Source organism: Pelecanus crispus, chromosome 5 (assembly GCF_030463565.1).
Source record: "Pelecanus crispus isolate bPelCri1 chromosome 5, bPelCri1.pri, whole genome shotgun sequence".
NCBI lineage: Eukaryota > Metazoa > Chordata > Aves > Pelecaniformes > Pelecanidae > Pelecanus > Pelecanus crispus.
In genome coordinates, this window is record NC_134647.1 from 13964237 (window position 1) to 13988623 (window position 24387).

Below are 24387 nucleotides of genomic sequence, written 5' to 3' on the forward strand. Positions count from 1 at the left end.
GGCGGGGGGGGTGGAGGGGGCTTCCCTCACAGCGTCCCTGAGCGCCCCGATCGTGGGGTTCCCGGTCCCGGGGGGCTCCGTGGCATCGGGCCCGCCGCTAGCGGAGGCCGTGGGAGCACTGAGGTGACTCCGGTGGGAGAGGGCACCTGTCCCTCGCCGCCCTGCCGGCGGGCAGCGCCCTTCCGCGGCCCCTTCCTCCCCCCGCCCGCGGCTGAGGCGATGCTGGCGGCCCCCAGGGAGGCCCCTCACGCCGCCCGCCCCGTGGGGCCTCTCTCGGGCTGCCCTGCTGGAGCCCTGCGCTGCCGGCAGAGCCAGTCACGCTGCCCGCGGCCTCGAGAGGCGACGTGAGGGAGCGTGGGTGTGGGCTTCCTCCATGTTTGTTTCCTTCCTCAGGGGGAGACCTGCAGCCCGAGGCGCAGAGCGGAGCGTCAGCTTCCAGCTGATGGTGCGGGAGCTGGAGATTTGATGGAAGTAGTGGCTTAAGGACCCCACGCCTGCACCGAAACAGTTAAAAAGGGAAAGAGGCTTGAATCGATGGTATTGCGGGCCTGCCTCTGTTTCCTATGGCCAACGCGCCCAGCGCAGGGCTGGAAGCTGCGGACCCCCGGGTGCTGGCCTTAGCTGCTCAGGTCACTGAGAGCAGAGAAAAGGACATCCCCCCGCTACTTCTGAAGTTAAAGGGTAATTAATACCGTTTCTAAAATAAAAGGATGAGGTAGCGAAGTATTGGCAGCCCTTCTTCCTTCTGCCTCCTTAAATACAGAAGGTTTTTCTGGGTATTTCTGGCAGGGCTGGAAACTCTGTAAGGTTGATAATACGGCTTTTCCTGAGAGTGGTATTGAGTGGCATTTGGCTTGGCAACAATAAGGAGGAGGAGCTGGGGAGGAAACGGAGAGGAAGTCTTTTTCTCCCTCTCAGCTGTCACCGTGTCTGTAGGACCCCTGCTGATGTGGGCAAGGATCGTACACTTCGTCAAATCATTTCTCCCAGTGCTTTTGTGTAGAGAGCCGGAGTGGTCGTCAGTATTCAATTTTTAAGTCTTAAAATAAAAATGCAATTGCGAGCTCCTGTGTGACTCCCCCTGTCTTTCCTTTTGCCACATAGCCACCGCTCATAGAGGCGGTAGAAACAAGTTAGGTCCTGTTCTAAATTGAGATGTAATTATAAGGAAGCTATATGCTTCACAGTGGTTGTGGTTTTATCTGGCCTAGGAAATTCATACAAATGGGCTATATCCCAGGTAATGTATGTTTTACTACTAAATGTGTAATGAGAAAATGGAAACCTAAGTTTAGCTATCGTTCCCAATTGTCATGTAATCTAACAAATGGATTGTAACTGTAGGAGTAAAAAACGCTGACAAAATGTTTTATGCTGTTGTTAGCACTCTTAGAATTACCTTAATCCTGGCTCTGTGTACACATATTCCTCTTACATTTTGGAAAAAGGAAAAAAAAATTCTTGCACATCAGAATCTTATGCTCTTTCTTTGTCTCTCTCCTGCTTTCTTCCCACAGGAATTTTAAATAGTCCTTCCTTGGGATGTGAAGAATCCAAAAAAATTAAGCAAGACATATACGATTATGATCTTACTCGATACTGCATGCTGGTCCTTAGACAAGACCACTCTCGGCTGCGTGGAGGCTGGGCTACTGCTGCCCAGCTAGCAGAGATATTGAGGTAAAAAAAAAGTCACTAAGAAGTTTTCATCTTGTTTTCGTTCTGGCCTTTCATCTTGCTCTTTTTCTTTTCAAGCTGTAATACATTGGCTCCCATCCAGAACAAGGCTTGTTCAGGAAAGGCCAGGGTTAAAGTGCAGGGAGCAGTCAAGAGCAGAGGGGTCAGGCATAGCCTAATTGGTCCTGTTTAATTCATTCGCATTGTGTTTCATTGAGCTGGGTACACTGTTTGGTGGGAACAGTTTTTGTGTTGGCTTTACTTTTTCTGTGAACAGTGCTCATCAGTGTCACAGTTCTTACCCAGTAATTGCTAATTTTGAACTGCAGTTATTTTTAAAAGTTTGTTTACTTAGATTTCATCTTACAAAAATCTTCAGCCTGATTGACTCACAGCTTGGCTTGACTGTATTTAAATATCTATTTACATTTTAAACATAATAGAGGACACAGTTCATACAGACTAGATAGCTTGATGCAGTGATGTCGTGCGAATGGCATAATTAAGTTTGATTCATAGCTAGTAAAGAAGACAACTTTAAACTCAAATCCCCAGTGATCCAATCTCAATCTTCGTCGTCAGGAAAAATAATAAGTTTTAAATTTTCCCCAAGTTGTACTTGATTTTGGCTTAACTAGGGAGCAGAATTCTAAGGCATGAAGCAATTAGGCAACCATCTCTTATTTATGCCATATCTGCAGTATGAATTTTTAATGCCAGGAATTTCACTAAGAGATGCAAAATTTATCACCAAGAGTTGTGTGACACTTAAATCATCCCCTATAAGCTATTTCATTTTGCAAAGAAAACTGAAATTTATTTTAGCTATAAAAATGTCCTTTTGTAACTACATGAATCTCAGCTTCATGCCTAGAATTTACTTTCCAAGGGCTTTGGTAAACAAAGCTTTATGCGTGTGCATTCACAAAAAGCTAGCAAAGCCTAGATAAGATGTCAGAAAGCATAATTCATAAAAAGTTAGGAAGACTCTTTTGTTGCACCAGTATCAGTGCGGAGTACAGAGTTGAAAAGCTTCCCAGTTGTAAAATGTGCAGTTTCTTGTAAAAAGTCTTCCAGAAATGACCGACATGTTTGCGGTGAGTAAAGTAACAAAACTAAGATCTGAAGAACTGATTTCTAGCCCACATGTGTTCCTCAGTTAGAGGAAAGTTGTAGACAGACTCGCTGAAGATTTTGTGGTAAGTAGTATTTTTTTATACATATTTTCGTTGCCTGATCTGCACCCCCTTCATCAGGTTTCCTGTGTCACGTTTTTGTCTACCTTTCTATTTTGCCTTTTTTTTTTTTCCTTTATGACCATCAGAGCCCTTCCCTAGCATGTGGAATGGGCCTGAATAGATCCTACGAAGCTAAAGGAGAAAGTGCCTTGGATATATTTTAAACTGAGACATGCCATAAGTACCATAAGTAGTAGTATACTTGCTGTCTCCAGCCTGCCAGTGATTCCTTTTCCTTTTGAGGCAGCTACCTTGGAGCCAGTCACAGCAGTTAACTGTTGTTCAGTGTTGAATTGTCCTATGCCAGTGAAGCATTTCTTCTCTGATGACGTGACATTCATTCAAAGCTGTTCAAACAGGCCCTCGACTATTCAGCTTGATTTTTTTTTCCCCATTTCAGTCATTGTTGTGTAGGACTAGAGGTGAAAGAAGATCCTGAGGAATTTTACAAGAAGTTTCTTCCTTCAGCTATAGACAACCTACTGTTTTTGGGAAGACGCTTGCAAGCACGATTTATCCGAGCAATCAAGGTATTTACATTTCATAGTTAAAAGAGCAGAGAACCTCTGTAAGCTTTCCAAGGTTACATATTGTATAAGAAGGATATTATTCCAGGGACACTGTATTATGAAAATTAATTTTCCAGAAATGACAGTAGTTTTCTTACGCCTTGGAGCTTTGAAACAGAACTCTGTCATTGTGGAGCATTTGATCCATTATGTGTGCAAAGCTAGTTTGTTACCATAGGTTTGTTTAGAGAGTTTGGCACTACTTTTTGCAAGTTTTAAAGGCAGGGGGAAGGAACGCAATTATAAGTAGGATAGAAGAATTGGAGCAGTATGATAGAAAAAAATGCCTTACAAAAGGCAGCATCCCAGTCACGGTAGTGTCTTTTTAACTTTGCCTATAATTAGTTCAGTCTTTGTAACGGCTCTGTTCCCACTGCTTTATTCAGCTTTACAGAAAAGGTTTAGGAAGTCTTAAGACTTTAAATCAGATTTGTTGACAGTTGTTTTGCCATAGAATTTCTGCCGCGAAATTGGCAAAAAATTCCCAAAATGTTCACTGTTTCTGAACCTGCATGTTGGGAACCCCAAAGACAGACTTCGTAGAATCTGTAGATTTGGACACTTTCTCACATTTCTCTCCCTCTTTACAGAGAAGAAGGGTTTTGCCCAGCTAGGTTCTCTCATGCTTTTGAAGCATTCTGAGTTCCAGAATCAAAAGAAAAAAAACCAACAAATGAAACCCACGAATAATTTAAATAACCAACCTCATGGATTCTGATAGTTTCTTTTAATATCCCCATTTCCCCTTAATGTCTCATTTCTTGTCTCACTGGCTTCTTGCTCTTAGTCAAAGTTTCCCTATGGAGTATTGTGCTGGACACCACAAACACAATCAATTCTCAGAAAGTTATCAGTAGAGTAACATATTTTCTGTTAGTTCACTACTTTAGAAGCACATTTAGTGCTTAAGAAGGAAGCTTCCTGAATGACATCCCAGGAGACTCGAGTCTTATCCGCAATATGTAATTTCCCCCACACTTTCTTATTATGTCTCAGCCTACATGCTATTTGAATCATGCTTGTGGGCAAAGATTTCTTTTGAATGCAAATGCAGTCTACATTATAATTAGTACTTTGGCTTTTAAACCTTGTGGTCTCAGAGGTGACTGGGCACCCAGACTTGGTGCTTGCTCAGTGGAACTTTGGAAATCCCACTCTACCAGTGGAGATTAGTAGTTTATTCTGCCCTCATTTGCTTTTTGCACAAGTCTTTGAAGTCAAGGGAAGCACTGAAATAGCTTTCAGAAACTGACGTGTTGCCAAAACACAGAACAGATAATATTACAGCTTAATTTACTGCTGTGATTTTGTATCTCTCATTGTCAGTAAGAACCAAATACGAAGTGAAACCATGACTGATGGCTGGGACTTACAGCACAGATCTAGGAGTAAGACTTTCCAGAGTTTCATTTCTGGAGGCTCAATTAATGTGGCAGGTACCAGGCAAAGTGCTTCATAACAACATTTGTCAGCAGTGTAGTACTATCAAAAGCCCCTTTGCTGTCCACACACCGAGATTTTAGATTTCCAGTCGCCTGTGGCTCACACCTGGAATACAGACTCTAGGCTGTGCGTGTGTATATGCATTCACATATTAAAACCTGGGTTCTTCCTGGTCGTTTTTTCCCCTCCGGTGTTATCACTGGCAAGCACATAGCATGGTCTGTTTGGCAAACTGATCAGCTTAATAGTGGTTTGGTGTTTGCTCCCAGACCTCCAACTAGGAGGTGCTTCTGAAGCCTCACCATGCCAGTTTTTAGAAACCTTTTCCATTTTAACTGTGTCCTTGGCCACTTTGTACCCTTTTTTCCTGTGCTTTAATCTTATATAATGTATTTCCCACTTTGTGGATTAAATCTACGATGCGTTTGTACTGAGCTATTACTTGTCTTCTTAGCCCTCCTATGCTATCAAATATTTTTTAAGGAGTAAACAAGACTTCTCTCTCACTGTTATGATGTTTTCAGGAACTGATGCTTTTTTTAGTATGTTTAGATTTTCTTGATTGATCTCTGGCCTCGAAGGACTCGCAAGTTGTTTTTTTGACTGGTTTCTACAGTTTCGCCAACCTCATTTGGGAATTTGATGGGGTTTTGGTCTCCAAATCCTTGAAGCATACAAACCTTCCCACTACATGAAGGTGAAGTCCTCAGTGAAGATACATACACATATTTTTACCTACTTCTCTTTCGTTTAGGATGAAGAAAAACAAAATTTTTTACGCTGGTTCCAAACAGTAACTGATGCCATCTGCTGGCTGTTCGGTGGGCATATTCAACTAGCAGCATGTGGTAAGGGAAAAGTAAACCCCCCAAAACACTTGAAAATTTATTTATGGCAACTACAGGTATCAAGAACCACTCTTAAGCTAATCTCCACCTAGTTTTCTAAATTGGAGTAGATGTTAAATCAATCTCTTAAAGTAGTCCACCCAACAGAAACAGCAATATATAAAATGGAAAAGATCCACTAAAGGGAAATACTAAAGAGTTCCCCTTCTAGTCTTTCAGAGACAGACATTAAAAGTGTTTTCCTGTAATTTCCCTGTGTAATTCTATACCTTAAAAAAATATTTTTCTTTCTGATAAGATACAGTTGATCTTTTTACTGATGTTTGATTAACATATGCAGAGATTTGACCAGAGTACATTGCCGGTCCTGAAAAGTGGATAGACTTGAAAACAGATTTCGGAAGTTGTTGCCATCCCAGGAAGTATTACAAATATGTAACAAACTTCACTATACGTTTCTGACCAAAATAAGCTTTCAATTAAACCAATGTCAATCATGCCGATTTTAAAAAGCAGAATTTGGTTTTGTTTCTAATATAGCAAAAAACCTAAGGATCGTAAGATGTGTAACTAAAACCACGCACACGGCCAGAAAAATTACTAAATATGTAGACAGTGATACACTGGAATAAAAATGATGGTGCTTTAGTGACATCAGTGGACTTGCATTAAATAAACCTGGTGTAACAAACTGTCAAGGTTGAAGTCCTTATCTTTTCCGGATATTGTTGCCCCAGTGATAATCCCACTGTTGTAATAAGAAACTGGTACCGGTGTAACATAAAAGGGTTTAAAGCTTTTATTCCATTGCAACACCAGTGCCTGAGGGATATCCAAAGGCAGAAAAACAGGTCTCAACATGTTTTTTGGGTGTTGAAGTAGTTTACTTATTCCAGTAAGTTTCAGTGTAAAAAATTATAAAAGAGAGTTTGTTCCAGAAATAGTATCTGGTCTTACTTGCTGTGGCTTGTGTTCCATAATGAAGTTTATTTGTTTTGTGGTATTTTCAAGTCTGGTTCTGACTGTGTGATTTCTTGTTTGCTTGTTTTTGGTTTTTTTGCAGTACTGCAAAATGATCACTTCCTGCAGTTGTTAATAACAGATGATGTTGAAACAGCAATTATAATGATGTCTGTTTTGCACAATATTTTGAGGGTCAATAGGTTAGTTGTTTTTCTATCACTGATTTTTCTAAATTTTAAATTTAAAACTCAGTTCATTACTGCTTGATAAAATAGAACTTTTTCATATACAAGAATTGTTGTGGGTTTTTTTTTTCCCCTAGTCTTTTTTGTAGAAATAGAAAAAATAGCTATTTTCTTTATCTGGTTGTTAAATTGAGGGGATGGGAATCAGTTGATTGAAACAGTAGTACTGCCTGGATCAGATTGCTGGTCCAGCTAGCTGGGTATGTTAGCTTGCTGAATGCCTGACATATCTAAAAATAAGTCACTGTTAAAAAGCTCATAGTTTGTAATTAACACTTCAATTCTGTCCACCACCCCGCCTTCCCTCCCTCCCCCCCCCCCCCCCCCCCCCTTCTTTTTAAAGTTCTGTCTTGCTTCAGGTTGATGAAGAGACCCTTCACTCTGTTTTGGATGAACTTGTTTATAAGCTTTCATCCACCACCAATCCTGTCATAGGAAATGCTGCTACAAAACTGCTGTTGCTGGTGGCAAAGTTTTGCAAGCAGCTTGTGAAGTTACTCACAGCTCGCTACAAAGGTTTGTAAACATGCATGGGACCAATCACTCAGCCTCCTCTTATATTCACTGTAAAAATACAAAGATGGAGGTTTCCCATCTCGGTTCGGTAACTATCCAATACAGATGGAAACTGCAGTGCTGTGTTGGGGTTTTTTTTTCCTTCTCTTCTGTTCATTTTCATTATAGTTTAAGGTGCCGCACCTCTTTCTGTTTCCTAGATTTATTTTCTTCTGTGAATTGAGGACTCTGCATGTGGCAGCTTGACTCTTAAAGCTGCTGTTTGTCACTTCCCATCTGATGGGCTTTACTTCTTTCTATGTGATATTCTACATCTTTTTTCCTGTGCAGGTTGTATATTGAGAGATCCTAGTAGCAGGGTGCCTGTACTGCCATAGTAAGAGCCGCGTGTCAGGCATCTGCCAGTGTGCTAAGGCTCACTAATCCAGAAGCATGAAAGTTTTACTTAAAGCCAACTTCTGACCCTGGCTGTTACAGGTCTGCTTATCTGATAGGGGCTGTTCTGCTTCTGAGGAGCCGACTGTTGTTTGATATCCAAGTGATTGGAATGAACTCTTTCCAAGAATTCATGAAATGAGTTTATCATTTTGTCTTGACGCCTTTAGATGAGGAGGCTGAGTATGCATATAATTTGCTCTATGTTATTCATTATTTAATGTGGTGTCCCATTTAATGTTTCTCTCTCTAGCCTAGCAGGGAGCTCCAGGAAACCCCTTTGACCTCTGTCATGCCCACGGAGACTAAGAAAGAGGCTTTGATATTTGCCAGGTCTTTTATATTCTGGATGTTACTGATGGTCAAAACTACTTGTGAGCAGCCTCAGTCCTTTGGGAACAAGGACAGTAAGAAGTGGGTGTGCTAGACAAAAAGGTCCAATTCCCTTTTTTTTACGCTTGTGCTGACTACTTATTAGGCAGTACCAGCCAGATAAATTTCTGGACCAGATGGGCGCTTTGCCACCATTTCGCCTACAGAACTGAGAGAGGAGGGCTTCCTTTTGGTATGAAATTAAGTATAACATGCCTAAGGCTTGTATCACATTGCAGATTCTTTTGAAGCTGCTGTGATGGTCTGAACATCCCAGCTGTAGAATGCTGGCTTGTCTGAAGAGGTGCAAGTCTCCATCAAAGGACTATGCTTTATATTGCTCTAGAATCACAATACGCCACAGTCATTTAGAGACTCTTCATCTCTCTTCTGAACACATTTCCTGTTTCTGCTAAGAAAAAAAACATTGCTTCTTTCCACTATTTTTTTTTTTTAAGTTTGAGTCCTTATGTTAGTTTTCACTCAGGCTTTGGAATCCTTTAGATAGTTTGAGGAACAGCAGCAACAAAGAAAGCATTACAGCATTTCCACCACCTGGCCATCTCATTGAAGTAACTTGGCTTCACAGTGGCTCAGAGCTGTTGCCAGTATGAGGTACTTCAGAGTAAGCTTTCTGTCGGTAAAGGCAGCCTGCCGGAGGTGAGGACATCACCTGAACCTCGCGTCTCCAAGACTAGCACAGTCTTTACATCAGGAGTTTCCAGGAGGGCCTGGTCTTCTTGTCTGCATGGGTTGACACATCTGAGAGGCACACTTGAGGTACTCCCTGTCAGTAGCTGAGAGGTGCTTATGGCTGTGTACTCTGTACAGAAACTGGCAAATGGTTGCATCAGATCCACAGGACTTCTGTGAGGGAACTGCCTTGTGTAGCCAGGCTACATGCTTTTGCAGAGCTCAGGCAGCCTTAGGGCACCCACTGACTCCCATTTAGAGTCTCACCTGTCTGTCTCCTGAAGCATTTAACCGTCATCATCTTTCCAAAATGGTGCATGTGTGATAGAACAGAGGTGCCATTTCTGTTTGCATGGACTTTGTGCTCCATATCCAGATCCTGTAAGTATATATGAGTGTTGGAGTTGCCCAGTGTATGCGTATGCTTATGGACAGTGATTTGAAGATGGAAACCTTGGTTGAATCTGCAGTTCTTCAGGAGGCTATCTAAACACGTGTCTACTTCTTGCCCTCCTTCCTTTTTCCTCCAACTCCCTGCAGAACCCTCAAGCTCTGGGATTTGTCTGATACAGAACTAAAAAGCATGTGTTACTGTCTGCTTGTGTCCTGTGTGCAGCACAGGGAGCGTGTGTGTGTTGTGGGGGGAGCGCAAGTGTGTTTTTTAGCTACTGCAAACCTAAAAAGCTATTTTTGCTCAGGGATTGGATGCACATGTACTCAAAGTTAGACTATGCTATACAGATAAGACATCAAAGAATTCCAGTTATAAATAAATAAGTTGTATTACAAAAAGTATGAAAGTAGTGCTAATAAAACCTAGCACTTGCGTGGTGCTTTACGTCCTTTTAGTACCTTACAACAACTTACTAATAAGACACTGGAAGTACATTGATAATTTAACTGCCAGTTATGTAGATGCAATAGGATAGTGACTTGGACATACAAAATTACAGTCACCGTATAATACTTCTCTGTGATGGCTGGAGCACCAGATACTCATTGATAATATTCTGCATTGAAACTCAAAAGATGACTGATGGTGTTCAGCTCTAGTGTTCCTTTGCACATAGAATCAGATTTGATTTTTGACTTGAAAATTGTTAGTTTGAAGTCCTGAAAAGAAAAACTCACCTAGCGGTATCACATGCTTCTTCTCTGTCTCTTAGGATTAAGAGGGCTTTTAAGTAAACAGTGGACTGGCAAAGGATTTGACAGGGATCTCAATCAACTCTTGGACCTGCTGTACTTGGAACAATCCAATGGAAAAGGAGAAATGCAGGTGCTGAAGTTTAATGAGACTTTTTTATGTGAAATCCTGGTTACATGCGATTTACATATGTTTAGAATGGATTTACTCTATCACTTTGATGCTTTTCAAAGCATGTGTTATTTTTTCACTAGATTAATGGATTTTTAGGTTTCCTATTTATTAAATTTTTTCCCCCCATCATTTTTGAAGGCATCAAGAAATTGTCCAGTGATTAAGGTATGGGACTGTGACTCAAGAGATTGACTTTCTGTTGCAGATTCACCATAGATTTCTATACAACTGTAGGGGAAAAAAAAAATTAGTTTTGCTAACCACAAAACAAAAATAACTGTATTTGCTTCTCTCACATCAGTGTTACAAATTTAGATCTCTGAATTCTAGGTGGCATTCACATAGAATTAAGTCATATAGTTTAGAAAATGTTTAGTAAGAACACCTTCTGGGCTGTGTTCCCAATAAAAGAGACAATGTGTGTTTTATGAACTTCTTACCAAAATTTTACGTGCAAGTTTCTCAGAGACAATACTTTAAAGGAAATCAGTGTTATGTTTGTAGAGACCTGGTTTCATCTTCAACAGAGCAGGGCGTTTTGTGGTTTGGGGGGGGGGGGGTTAATTCCATTTAAGAATAGAATTGATTTTTTTTTAATGTTTGTTGCATTTCAGTGACTTCTGATGATAATGCAAATGTAACATTTTTCCTGCTGCTAATTGTCCAAACTTGTCTGTCTGTCCCCTCTAGTGTAGCTATTTTGATTGAATCACCATTTGAAATATCAAGTGCTTTAGGTGTTTTAAATACAAATTTCTAATGTTGATTAATGCAGCTAATATATATTTTATATTTGTGCTGTAGATTCATTTGTTTACCAGAGAGAGCATTGATCCAGATTATCAGATTAGCTGCCTTTGGAGCAAGTACAGGTGTCATGATAATAGCCATCTTATAGGACCTTAAATTCCCCAAGCTGTTACAAATACTGAATTTTTGTGCATCTGGAAACTGATGGTTTTTGGCCAAATGTTGAGATTGTTCCAAATATGCAAGCAGTAATAAAGTGGTTTTATATGCAGGGAAAATATTCTACCAACTGCTTTATTAATTTCAGAGGCAGCATGAAGCAGCTTGTATAATCCAGGCTATGTGGAGGGGATTTCAGACAAGGAAAAGGCTGAAAAAACTACCCCAAGCAGTGACCACTTTACAGAGAAGCTTCAGGTAAACAGTATGGCATTGTAAAAAGCACTAGAGAGAAGACTCTAGTGAGAAGGTTTGTTTGGTTTGTGTTTGGTTTTTCTCAGGTCACAGAGTCACAGGAAAAATTTAGGTCATCTAATCCAATCTCCTGCTTGACTAGGGCCAGCCTCAAAATGGGATCTGGTTGCTTGGGGCTGTTTCCAGTTTTGGAGGTCTTCAAGGATGGAGATCCCATATCTCACTTGGTCCCTGTCCTGGTGCTGCATGGCTTACCTTGTGAAGAATTCCTTCATTACAGCCAGTGGGAATTCCCTTGTTGCAGCTCTTTACCGCTGCCTCTTGTCCTTTTTCTGTACATCTCTTAAGACTCTGGCTTTGTCTTCCCTTCCTTTAGGTAGTGGAAGACAGAACTTAGTTTTCCCTTCCTTTAGCCTTGACAAACCCATCTCTTCACCTGTCTTTGTATATCATACATTCCATAGCACTAATTGTCCCCGTCTGAACAGTCTCTATTCCTTCAGTTTGTCAATATCTGTCTTCTACTGGGGGGCCCAGTAGACTGTGGCCAATATTCCATGTGTGTCCTCAAGAGTGCCAAGTAAAGCAAAATAATAATCTTCTTTGACCTGCTGCCTCTGCTCTTGCTAGTGCAGCCCGCAATGCAACTAGCCTTTGTTACTGCAAGGGCACGCTACTGGCTCGTGTTCAACTTGTCACCCACCAGGAACCCCAGGTCCTTTTCATTAGAGCTGCTGTCCAGGTGGTCAGTGCCCAACCTGTCCTGGCTGATGAGGTTATTTTGTACCAGGTGTAGAACTGCCCATTTGAACTTCATGTGGTTTCTGTTGACCCGTTTTCTATGTTTGTGGAGGTTCCTCTGAGTGTCAGCCCTGCCCTGCATGGGAGACTGTGGTGGCAGCCTTGATAAAGTCAAGGAGAATGACATCTGCTGCTCTCCCCTCATCCACAGAACCAGTCATCTCATCACAGAAGGCAACCAGGCAGGTCAAACATGATTTGCCTGTGATAAATCTATGCTGGCTATTCCTATTCGCTTCCTGTCCTTCCTGGAAACAGCTTCCCTGAGGATTTGTTCCCATGTCCCAGGGCATAAGTTTGGGCTGACCAAGAGCTGCTTCATCTTGAAGATGCCTTTTTCCAGTCAGCAGTTATTTCTGAAACGTAAAGGTAATGTAATGCCAATATGAGCTGTTTCACTACAGATTCTTTCAGCAGAAACATCCAAACAATGTGCTTTTCCAGCAGTAACAAACTGCCACTTCTGGTGCCAAAAGCTCCAACTGTCCCTTTCCCAGCTGCCAAACTTCTCCATGAAAAAACTTCCTTCTTGATGCTTTTCTGTGTTTTCAGTGTAAAAAATTTATGGCATATGGAAACCAAAAAGTGTGGCACACTGTAGCATGGAATCGCACTAAATAGCGCTACAAGATGACGTACTGGTGGTGGAACAGTTAACTGGTTCATGGTTAACTTGACACAAAATTCCACCATAAATTAAATGTGGAGCTGTCCTGGAGTTTCCAACCTGCCATGCCAGAGTGCTACAGAAACCAAGGACCAGAGTGTTTGCTCAGTAGAGTGCTTGCAAGACCTTGTTCTTCGTTAATATTTTAAATCTTTGACTCTCAGAAGCAGAGTCACTTCAATGACTTAGAAATAGTATCCTCTGCCTTGGAGTGCCACAGAAGAAAGAATGAAGTTATGTAAATAATGCTTGTCTTGCTTGAAGTAGGATTTCAGCAGTAATGTTAGCACATGTTAGGCTAACTCTTTTGAGAAATTTAGTGTGAATTTAACATAGGTTAAGGGATCTAAATCAAATTCAGGCTCCACAGCAGTTTTTTTCAACCTTTTTTTTGCACATGTTGAGCACTACTGTGTTAAAACTAGATCTTAAAAATCAGTTAGCCAAATCACATTGCATTATGATCAAGGCGTTAGAAAGCAGATGGTTATGATTTGTCATCTAGACTGGCATTAAGAAGATATCGGACTGTCTAGGCTGTAATCTTTAAATTAAATTCTGGAAGATTTGCAGGGGGAAGCAGTGCATCTATTGAGGGCCAACTTGGCTGAAACACCAAGAATGATGTCCTTGTCACTGCTTTTTGCTCCACCATACCCTTGGAGCCAATATTCCTGCCCTCATCAGGCACCTTGCAAGCCTTCAAGCCAAAATCATAGCCCAGAAAACCTGGATGATAGGCTAAGACATAACATAGTAAAGCAGAAGGGAAAGGGTGGCAAGGCTATCATCAATCCACAAGCGACCTGACTTTCTTGCATCATATTTTCAGTACTGTAAGCATTAGTGCGTGCCTCTTAAATAGTTCTTAAGTCATTTAGATGGAGTTTTGAACGTGTTTAATATTGAGAGGAATGGAAATGTATTAATCTTAATATTCTTACAGTTGTGTGTTCATGGCTCTGTCAGTCCTAATGTACTGAGTACAATATAGTAACTGTACAGCTCCAGTGTTGGTTTTCTTCTGTGTAGGTCAAATCTGCAGTTAGTGTTTTCTGCTGAAAAATAGTGTTTGGAATACTGTAAGCATGACTTTAGAAAAACTTTCAAGAGGACTTTTGGATTTCTAACAGTCAGGGTTTGGTTATATTCACAGATCTATTTTAGAACAAGTGTGGTTGAATACGGCTGAGGTTGAAACTCCAAACTTGGCTCACCTGCAGCTGCAGTGGAAGATCTTAAACCCTGCAAGTTATAAACTTCTGAAACTGTGTGGTTTCAGAAATGTCTCCTCAGTGAATATTAAAGCCTGTAATCTCTCCTTGAAGTTAGTTCACTGTTATGTAGCTAATTATAGAACTGTTAAAATGGCAATAATTTGTATTAATCATGTGTCAAAAATCAAACCTTTTTTTTTATATATATATATAAAGAGATGATCAGAGGGAGGCTGATCTCTGCCATGAACTGCTGAAGGAAGCTTGGGTCTTACTCCGTGTGTATTTTGCTTCTGTTCAGAGGCATTTCCCTGTCACAGTGGGTCTCGTGCAGACAAATATGTCATCATTAGGAGGAATAGCGAATGAAGAAGAACATGCATTTTGCAGACTACATGGGAAAGAATCAGTATCAAAGAAACAGTTAAATACCTGACAGGCACTATTGGTCATTTCACAGATGCACATCTGAGAAGTTCATTAAACATTCTTGTAGTTTTCCACCTACTGGAGCTGATAAAAATTTCTAGGGAAAATTATTAATAGTTTTATCAAGAAAATGTCATCAAAAGTTTTGTTTGATCCTGTGACATCATTCCACTTAGAAGTATAATATGTGCCTGCCTGGATTAAAAATGCAGAGATTTACAGCTCTAATTTGCAGAAATGTGTGGGCTGAAAACCTCTAGTTTCCTTGAGACCATTCTATGTAATCACATATATCATGATCTGTCTCTGTAGGTAGATGTGTGGGCATGCTTCAGGTCTGCATTACTGTCATAAAAGGATTATGGTCTTTCAGATCGTGGTGGAGGCTGTTTTATCAGTTAGGGCCAGATCTTTAAATCCAGAGCATCTCTTTTACACAATAGCTTCCATCCCATGGTTCCCCACCCTGTTACGGAGACTGAGGAGAAAGTATGGTTGGTAGAAAAAATACAACTCAACTTATACTAGCAATGGGAAACACACAAATAACTTAATATTACTTTGAGTCTAAAGGTATGTGGCATGCAGCAATACCAAGATTGCTGGACATTAGTTGTAGTCTGCAGCCTTTTTTTCTCCTTCCTGGCACCCCTTATGCCTGTGCTCTGTTTGTTCTCTTTCCTGGTCATTAAGGTGCTCCTTTTATTGTCCCTGGAAAAATGGTAAAGGAGAGCCAAACTCCTGGCTGTGCGCCCAGTGGGGGTACTCAGGTCCTGAGTGGGCAAGTGATTTTGCTGCAATAGGAGATGAGGAGTCACATCATTACCTCATTGTGGGGTAAACTTGTAAAGTCTCAAGCATTAAGCTGCTAATGAGGTCAGGTCCATTGGGACGAGAAGAGGTAGTGAAGGGAGGGGGAGTCCTAGCTCACAGCTCCTCGTGCTTCACTGAGACCACATTGAAGTGGTCTCAGTAATTATTAGTATCAATACATCAGTATATTTGGTATTAATATATTAGTCTCTAATTAATATGTTAGTGTATATATAATTGATTACAGGCTATTATTAGCTTAAACACTCCAGGGCCAGTTACAGAGTTTTCAGTTGTCTTATCTGTGAAACATCTGCCGGGGCTTTTCTGATGCCAAGCACAGCGGGGCAACATCCTAACATCAAATTACACCAACTAGTACAGATCAGGAAGAATTTGCAAGAAAATTCTTTCCTAGTGTTCTGTTAACAAAGTTCATGGAGGAAAATGTGTCAGTCTGTATTTACTGGAAGAAAAAAAAACCCCTCCAAGTTTAAGAAGTGAGCCTTAACGGCCAACATTCTGATCTACTCTTGCAGTTGGTACAAAAATAATAGTATATATTATGTAAAGCAGGTGCCATGCATGCTGATGGATGCACTCTGGAAAAGGTGCATACTGGAGCAGATGGCTAATGTTGTTTTACTTCTTCCCCAGATAATGGATCAAAAATGTTGTTCTAGTTCATGCTGGCTGTGAATGTCCCACGTGGAGCATCGTTCCCTTCAGGGCCCTTAGAACTTTATCCTAACTAAAAATGTATTCTTTGATTTGATACCAGATTGAGTGACTGGCTCAGAATTTTTCGTGGCTGTAGATAGTGTGGTAGTTTGTTAGCTTGCAGGTGATTCTCATTGCTTGGTGTGGTCCTGCAGCCAACAGCTGGGATGGCAGATTATTTTGTGGATTTATTCCCTCTATGCTGGACCATTTAACACAAAGAGAAAGAAAAATGCTTTTAAGAAATGTACAACTTAAGCTAATTGTTAAGGTATTTGTGTATTGCAGAGCTAAACGGGAACAGGAGCTGCAGCATTTAAAAAAACAGAAGGAAGATGAGGCTCTAAAACTGCAAATGCAACTTCAGAGACAGAGGGCCATAAGACTCTTCCATGAACGACAGCTGGCCTTACTGGAAGTCATCCATGCCAGTATGATTTATATTAAACTATATCAGAAGGTCAAACAGAACAGTTTCCCCAAATATATTTCCTAATATTGCATGTCTGTTTGCACTGTAGTCTTACTGTCTCTTCTCCTGACCCAATTATCTGACAGAGAACATGCTAATTCTACCAGGGCTCAGTAACTACTGATCAAGATCTGCTGCCTTCAAAATGGTGCAGGAGAAAGGGAGACCCAGTTTTCTTGTGTTCCACTGCAGCTACATCTTGTAGCTCCATTGCAGCTACAAGTGTGGCCCGCAGCTAGTGGACCTTTGATGAAGAGGGGTGTTTAACTGATAGCACCCAAGCTTTTTTTTGGGACTATCTAATTTGGGGATTAAAAATGCAAATTGTTAAAGAGATCCCAACCCACAGTCTTTTAGCTGGATTTTTGTTACATTTGTAGGTCAGGTAAATAAGTACATGGAGGAAATGGAGGGGAAATCAGCATTAACTATCCAGAGATTCTGGCGAGGGTATAGAGCAAGAAGAAATTTTCATCGACAGAGGCAATCTCTTAAGGAGCATAAAGCAGCTGTCGTCATTCAGAGAGCAGTAAGTACATATACTTTGTTCTAATGTTCGATAGAACTGAGTGGATTATTGCGATGCCTCAAAAAGCTCTGTTGATTCTCTTACTGTTGATGTAGTCATAATTTATTAAAAAATTATTCAGAGGATGATAGTCTAGAGCCACAAGTTGCTTAGATGGGTTAAACCTTGCATAGGTTACAAAGCCTGATACGGTCTTGTAACTAAAATATAAGAGCTGCCACTTTGAAACCTAAGGTTGGAATTTCACCACACTACAGATGAGTCACTAATTTATTGTGAATGTTCTTACTTACTATTTAGTATTCATGCTGACCGTTGTATGTTGTCTTTTTAGCATCATAGCTAAATTTATGCTTTAACAGATGCAGTACTGAAACATTTTTCTTTCACTGATTGATTACAAACAAAGCGAGAAGACAAACTTCCTGTCTGTGATTGTCATATTCTCATATGTTCTTTACAAAGGCTTGTAAATTCTTGGAAAAACGAAGAAGGAGGAGACTCTCTCCTTGGAAAAATCCCAAGGGACTGACTGATGAGCAGAGACTAGCTTTGCAGCAGAAGGTGGATGACTACATCAAATTGCATCCGGTCTGTTTCTTAGTCATTTCATAATTCGCATTAATGATGCAACATGAAATATTGTAGGGATGAAATATATTCAGCTTCATAAATTCTGATCAAGATAATCCATGTGAGGTATGCGTATATTAACCCTGCTTATTAGAGAGTAAGATACTAGGATATTGGGGATTTTAACCATTAATCTAATAAAAAGGGTCAAAGCAAACTGTAATTGGAAAATTTATATACTTGATGATGGATAGTTTTGGAGAGAGCTGCAGAGGAAGCAAAATTATTAAGTTAATGATTAAGAACAGCATTTGCATTCCTTGTTTAGGCATTATTCTGCCCCCAAAAGATTTAAAATAACCAGCTCCTAATGGTAATAAACTGTTATTTTCCTCCAGGCTTCCCAAATGTCAGAAGAAATGAGTAAAGAATTACATATGCAGGCCCAGGAAAAGCTGGCACAGTTCCTGTTGAGGAGCAGACTGGAGCAGAGAGCAGCGCAGCGGAGAGAGACATTACTGGCTCAGGTCAACACCGATGTGGAGCTGCTAATGAGTATGTGACTGCTCTGGTCATAGTTTTGATTACCATTTGGATTAAACTAATTTAGAGAGAAAATTAGAGGGAACAGTTGTAAAGCCTCATTTCAGAACTGAAATATCTTTCTTCCTTTGCCATATGCCTTATTGTGAGATTCAGGCTTCGTTGGAGATTACCTAGGTGTTGCTATAGGTGAAGTATATACACCTGCTTTTCAAGGAGCAGCTTATTCTTCTGCTAGAAGTCTCTCTCTGATATGTTCACAAGAAAAGCAGTGGCCCAGTAAAAGGCATTAAAATTTCTAAGAAGGGGATCTCACAGAACCTCTTCCTCTACATTTGTTTTGCTTTGTTCCGTTTTCTTGTGTTGTAAGTAAGCTGCGGGTTGAAGCGCTCTCACCTCTGCCAGATAAAGAAGGAAATCTTTGAGCTATGAATTCCGAGTCATATTTTCATTTTCCCTGGCCTGGCTTTATTTGAAACAGAATTCGCTATTGTGCCATCTTAATTCCAGACAAGTAGCCTGGAGTGAAAGAGTGAGAATAGCAAACTGCAGCCACCAGAGAGCACCCAAGCAGGACAGAATTCAGCAAGTTACTGAATTCCATTACTTAGTTTGTCACGTGCTGTGTCACTGCAGCGCGTTGCTCCCTGACCAGGCAAATCAGCAACACACTCTTACGCTGAGCTGGGTCCCCCAGGCAGGGAATACGCAGCACTGCTGCGCCAGAGCGGTGGAAACACTACACTGATGTCACCCTGCGCCAGGAGCGCTGATCCGGCAGTAGCGACCAGGAGATTCTCTGTTAGGTCGTAGTTTCACAAGAACTCATTTTGGTGGATGCCACCACTGCACCTGAATGAAGTAGTCCTGCTTTTCGCCCGTTCTTCTCCCTCCCCATTATGTATTTATTTTTTCAGGTTAGCTTTGGATTTTTGGATCGCTTCTCCAATCAGGTTTATCATGCATCCATAAAATTGTAATGCCAGCATGGGGAAAGGAGTGACCTAGGACAGTGGAAGTGGAAGGGTAGTGCTCTTTCTTTTTTTGTTTGAAATACTCATAATACCACAGCATAAAAAACAAAATACAGAAAACTGTTCTCCTTGTTCTTACAGATGCTCCAGGGTTAGCAGAGACCACAGAAAAAGATCTTGATGTCTTCATGAGTCGATCAGTCCCTGTAGCTACCAAGGCAAGACAATCCCACAACACTATGCTGAAATACACTCGCTGGCCATGGTGGAAGAAGCTTGGAGATGAGTTTGTGGAGGATGACGTCATTCCTGATGATGCCCTAAACGCAGAACTGGGAACTCTATTTGTTGGTGGAAGGAAATCCTTTTAGGTAACAGGCAGAAGAATTTCTTACTCAGCCAGACTCATACCTTGCACTATGCATTCACTTACGTGTGTTTTTAAAAAAGGAAAACACTTGAATTGTAAGACAAAGCACTGAAAAAGACCAAAGCCTTATTTTAGTGCATTTTACTTATTAAGAGTCTTTTCCTGTATGTCAACAGTTAGATCCTATTAATTGTGCTGATGCAAATAGGATTTAAATACTGTAGTTGTAAATGATGATATTTTGTAATTTGTATCACTTTAAAAGTAAATTTGTAACCTTTGGCTTTTCAGTTCTTATTCATACTTGGATGCGTAAAGAATCACACCATTGTAAAAGCCTGGGCTTTTATAGCAAAACATTTTATCAGGTGATGTGCTCTGAGATAAAGATGGGTTCAGAACAAACCAAGACACCAGTAAGAAGCCAAGTAAGCGCTAGGCAGGCTGGGTGCGTACAGCGGAGTAGAATGGGTAACTCCAGTCAGCACAGGCAAGGCTCCACCAGCCTCGTGATAGCAACAAGGCAAAGAGGAAAGGGGAGGAACAAAATGCCAATATTCTTGGATTATATGTGTTTTCCTTTAAAAGCATGCCATTCTTTCCACAATCAGTGCAGTGCATTGTAACATGGGCTCAGTCCCAGCAGTTATATGGGATTGTAGCCTCAGTGTGACCATCTGGACCACCAGCTCTGTCTTCTTAAACCACACAGATGCTTTTTAATCCAGAAAGGTCTCCAGCACCGGGCCTCTGCAGTCACTGTGACCCCGTACACAGTAAAAACCAACAGTTGAGGGCCAAAGGCTGCTGCTTACCCATGTGCCCACAAAGCAAGGAGAACTCAAGGCTGCAGGTAGTGCTGTAGGTGCCTGCACTATTTTTTAGGTGAGAGGCCCAGACAGTCTTAAGAATTAGATCTTAACCTCACTGCAGAGGAGGAAAAAGTGCAGTGATTTTGGCCAATTGTATGTGGGCAGCAATACTGTTTCAGCATGTTTGTTTTCCATTCTCTCTAGGTTTTCAGTTTTAATTTTAGTGGAGATGAATGGAAAACAAATAAATAGAAATAGTGGGATGAAGCCCAAGCCCATTCAGATGCAGCTGATACATTGAAATTAATAACTGGACAGCTGCCAAGAGGAAGAGCTGTGCTCTATTTTAATTTTTTTAACAGAGCTGTGATTTGGAAGGCACTGAATTGGCTCTCAGTTCCTTTCTTGGAGAGTTAACTGGTGGAACAATCCATTAAGTATCTGCCAGGGCACTTGCATGTGTCTGTTGAGTTATATGTTGTTCTGCACAGCCCTGCTTTTAGTATTAGGCCATGGCCATAATGAGACAGGTGCCCTACAACCCCCAGAGCAGAGGGGCTGGGGGTCAGTCACCGAGCGCTCCAGGGGATGGAAGCTACCCCTAGCAGCTGCCAAGCTCTGGAACTGGAAGAGGCCCAGCATCTCTGGATGGACTGCAGCAAGCCAGCTGTTCCCTCACAAATACGCAAGTCCTCAGTGCCCTGAGGTCCCCTCTGCCCTGCGGCCACTGACCCACACTATTTTGAGACAGCAGCCTCTGCTGTTATGTTTATTCCTAATCACCCTCATTATAACAGCTCTTTAGCGCAGGGGGATGTTCACAAAGGTGCTTTGCTTAATGTATTTGATGTAAAGAGATGACCCCCCCCCCCCGCCATGTTAAATATGTGAATTATAGAGCCATCTTAACCAAAAAGCCATTTATTGTAATGGTAATGGCCTCTGCCACTCACTGCCATTGGAGTGGATAATGAACTCCCCCTTTGGAATATGCAATTTGCTGCATAATGGATTTTTTAAGTGAACAGAGAGGCTGGTGGAAGGTGCAGTCTTGCTGGAGGAGTTCAAGTTGCTGGGTCATTTATTACCAGCCCAGCAGTGCAAATTCCCCCACCCCACCACTGCCCTGATAAATAAAAATGCCTCTTTTTACTTGGTGCTTGTTACCAGATCATCTCAGTCATCTCTGTTTTACAGACCAGGGAAACTGAGGCAAGAGAGCCTTGAGGGAACATGGCTATGGCCATATATAACTGTAGAACCTGTCACTTGTTCCCGTTGCTGCCCCAGGCAGAACAAGCCAGAAAGGAGCCACTGCAGCATGCCAGGGCAGAGCTGGGAGATGCACTCGGATGCCCATCGCTGTGGCCAGCTTGGAGCCTGGGCCCAGCAAAAGAGATCCCCAACCTCCCCTGCTGCCTTGCTTTGCTCACGGGTGGGAAGGATTTGGCATAGCTTGGCTCATCCTCTTTTCAGGTCCTCCTGCACCATGTGCAGGACATGTTGCTGGCAATTTATTTCACTGCAGCTCCTTCTGGGATAAAATACTCCTGCCTGAATCATGGGAACAGATGTAGACAGCTGAACAGAAGCCACCTCCAGCCTGCTACCAGGTGAACAGTACTGTCTGGGTTACACGATCACCCAAAAAAAGACTGTAGGAGAGGCCGTGAGCTGAGATGGGTCCAGTCCTGCTCCCGCTTGTCTGCTTGCCACAGGCATGCCCAGAAAGCTGGGAGCTGTTACTCGGGCATAAACGTGCAGCGCAGGTGGTCCAGCCAGGTAGGAAAAGGGGCAGAATTTGGTCGTGCCCAGCAGGTCTGGGCTGTGCCGCTTTGGAGAGCAAGCAGCCCTGCCCCGGCAGCCTGAAGATGGACCCTGCTCACCCCAGAGGATGCGCGGGGGCGCCCTGCCCGCCGGCGGAGCGATGCCCCGCGGGGGGCACGCTGTGACGTGAGAGGGGCAGGGGTGCAGCCGGAGCCGCGAAGGCAGCGACGCTCAGGTCATTAAATATTGACGTCGTCTAAGCTGGCCTGTGGGGGCGATTTAGCTGAATTGCAGGTTTCTGTTGCTGTGATAAATTGGACCAATTTGTCATGTGGTTTTGTTTCTTCCCTCCCTTAAGTAAAGCTATATAGGAGTGTTATTGCTACACAGCTTCAGCAGCAGCAAACAATCTGGAAACCAAAATCCTCTGATGGATATGGATAAAAAAGAAGGGACAGCGACTGTTCTCCTGCTGAGGGTGCCACCAGAGTCATGGAGCAGGAAGAAGGCAGCAAAAGGAACAAAAAAATAAAATCACTCAGCCCTTTCAGAGCCTCAGACAAAGCAGTGTCCTCTGCTGGCTCCTGCAACTGAGGAAAATTCCTGTTTATGCAGACAGTTATGGGGTTTTTTTTCCAGCTTTAGCTGTAACTGGACTCTGGAAACAACAGGATGCTCACCTCCAGCAGAGCCACAGGCATGCGCTTGAGACTACGCTGCTAAGTCCAAGGGCGTCTCCTGGCCTTTCAGACTGGCTGTAACAGGAGCTCCAAGCTGAGGACCGGAGGTAACCCCCGTGCTATTTCACCTCTCGCCTCCGAGTCTTCTACTGCTGATTTCCGTGGGAGTGGAATCTGGTACAAACATCTGCTCTCCACTGCAGAGTGTCACATACGTCAAGTACAAGGAGAAATGAAAGCTTTCTCCAAGTAGCGGAGCCGGGCCTATTTATAAATTAACATGCATCAGAAAAGAAGGCAGCTCTTTGCAGGGGGAGCTGTAAAGATCATCGCAATTGGTCTCCAAGTTCTCCTTATCATCCTTCTTTATAGCACAGTAACACCGGGTCATCCTCCAGGCGTCCTTGTACAGTGAAAAACTCTTTTAATAAAGAGATTGTTTACTAAATGAGCGACATATGGGCCCAGATATACCAAGAGGAAGGAAAGGACAGGTGCCTGCCCTCTCCCCTGCCCTCCCTGAAGGCAGGGCTGGCTTCGCTCCGGCTGCCACCTTGGGACAGAAGGGCAAGGCCGGGCAGGTGAGGACCGAGGCCAGGACACCGCGGCTCTGGCGGTTTTTCCCAGCTGTGCCAGAGAACTCCTCTGTGACCTTGAGCACGTCCTGTCTCTGCCTCTGTCTTTTCCTCTCTCAGATGAGGCTCACTGAGGAGTTTCATGTGTTGCATTTGTAATTTGTGTTAAGAGCCTTCAGTGGAGGATGCTGTGTGAGCCCAGTGCCACTGAAATGCCTTCTGCTAAGGTGAAATGGGAGTTTGACAGGCCCCAGAAAGAAGAAACATTTGTATAATCAGATGTTGAACAGACAGAAAGAGCTCAGGGCTGCCATGCTGTTCATTTCTCTCTGAATTCAGCTTTTCCCTGCAGAATTTAGTTCTCTATTTAATTATATCCTCAAACAGAAACAATGTCTTTACCTATACTTGATCACTTAATAAAACCCATGAAAGCGAGCAATTCTGATCAGGGAAACTTCATTGAACGCATCTCGCCAATCCAGAACCGGCCTGTTTGGAACAAGATGAACATGCACGCATACAAGATGGACAAGACGACCCAGCCCAATCTCGCATTACACGACAGAGCCGCTGAGCCGCGACACTCCATCCTCGAAACAGTCAAAGCAACCACTAAGTTTGCCAAGCCCTTGCTGTCTGAAAGGGAAGAGGCGTTCAAGCTGGCACTGCTACCCCTAAAATGAATGGTGGATTAAGAGTTGCAAATGCAGGATACAACTCGGTTCTGTGCTCGGGAACAGGGAAAAGCGGAGGCATTGCCATTGCCTTGGCTTTATTCTCTGAGCAGCTCCACTGGTTCGAGCGAGGCTGCCCATCGTGTCTAAAAGCTGTGAAGGCTGGTACAGCAAGATAGTCGCAGAAGTCACCAGAGCCGTGCTTGCTTCAGGAGAGAAGAACGTGCAGCCTGTGACCAGATATTAGGGACTTCCGAGGCGGTCAATCTAAAGGAAATACACTG

At 42.4% G+C, this 24387-nt stretch overlaps 1 protein-coding gene across 1 annotated transcript; it reads left to right on the plus strand.

The window, feature by feature from the left end:
• Positions 1-492: 492 nt before the first annotated feature.
• Positions 493-19778, plus strand: IQCB1 (IQ motif containing B1). The gene is made up of 13 exons (XM_075710681.1): positions 493-681; positions 1518-1680; positions 3316-3445; positions 5682-5775; positions 6839-6938; positions 7327-7499; positions 10166-10278; positions 11378-11487; positions 16420-16562; positions 16984-17132; positions 17598-17723; positions 18104-18260; positions 19364-19778. The coding sequence occupies exons 1-13, from the start codon at positions 564-566 to the stop codon at positions 19591-19593; spliced, it is 1806 nt and encodes a 601-aa protein (XP_075566796.1). The 5' UTR covers positions 493-563; the 3' UTR covers positions 19594-19778.
• Positions 19779-24387: the final 4609 nt, after the last annotated feature.

Bases quoted from the DNA above. Each gene is read 5' to 3' on its own strand.
- IQCB1 (XM_075710681.1), top strand. From the start codon at position 564: ATGGCCAACGCGCCCAGCGCAGGGCTGGAAGCTGCGGACCCCCGGGTG. The intron at 7,500-10,165 runs GTTTGTAAACAT...TCTGTCTCTTAG, and splicing joins ACTCACAGCTCGCTACAAAG to GATTAAGAGGGCTTTTAAGT. The intron at 16,563-16,983 runs GTATGATTTATA...TTACATTTGTAG, and splicing joins ACTGGAAGTCATCCATGCCA to GTCAGGTAAATAAGTACATG.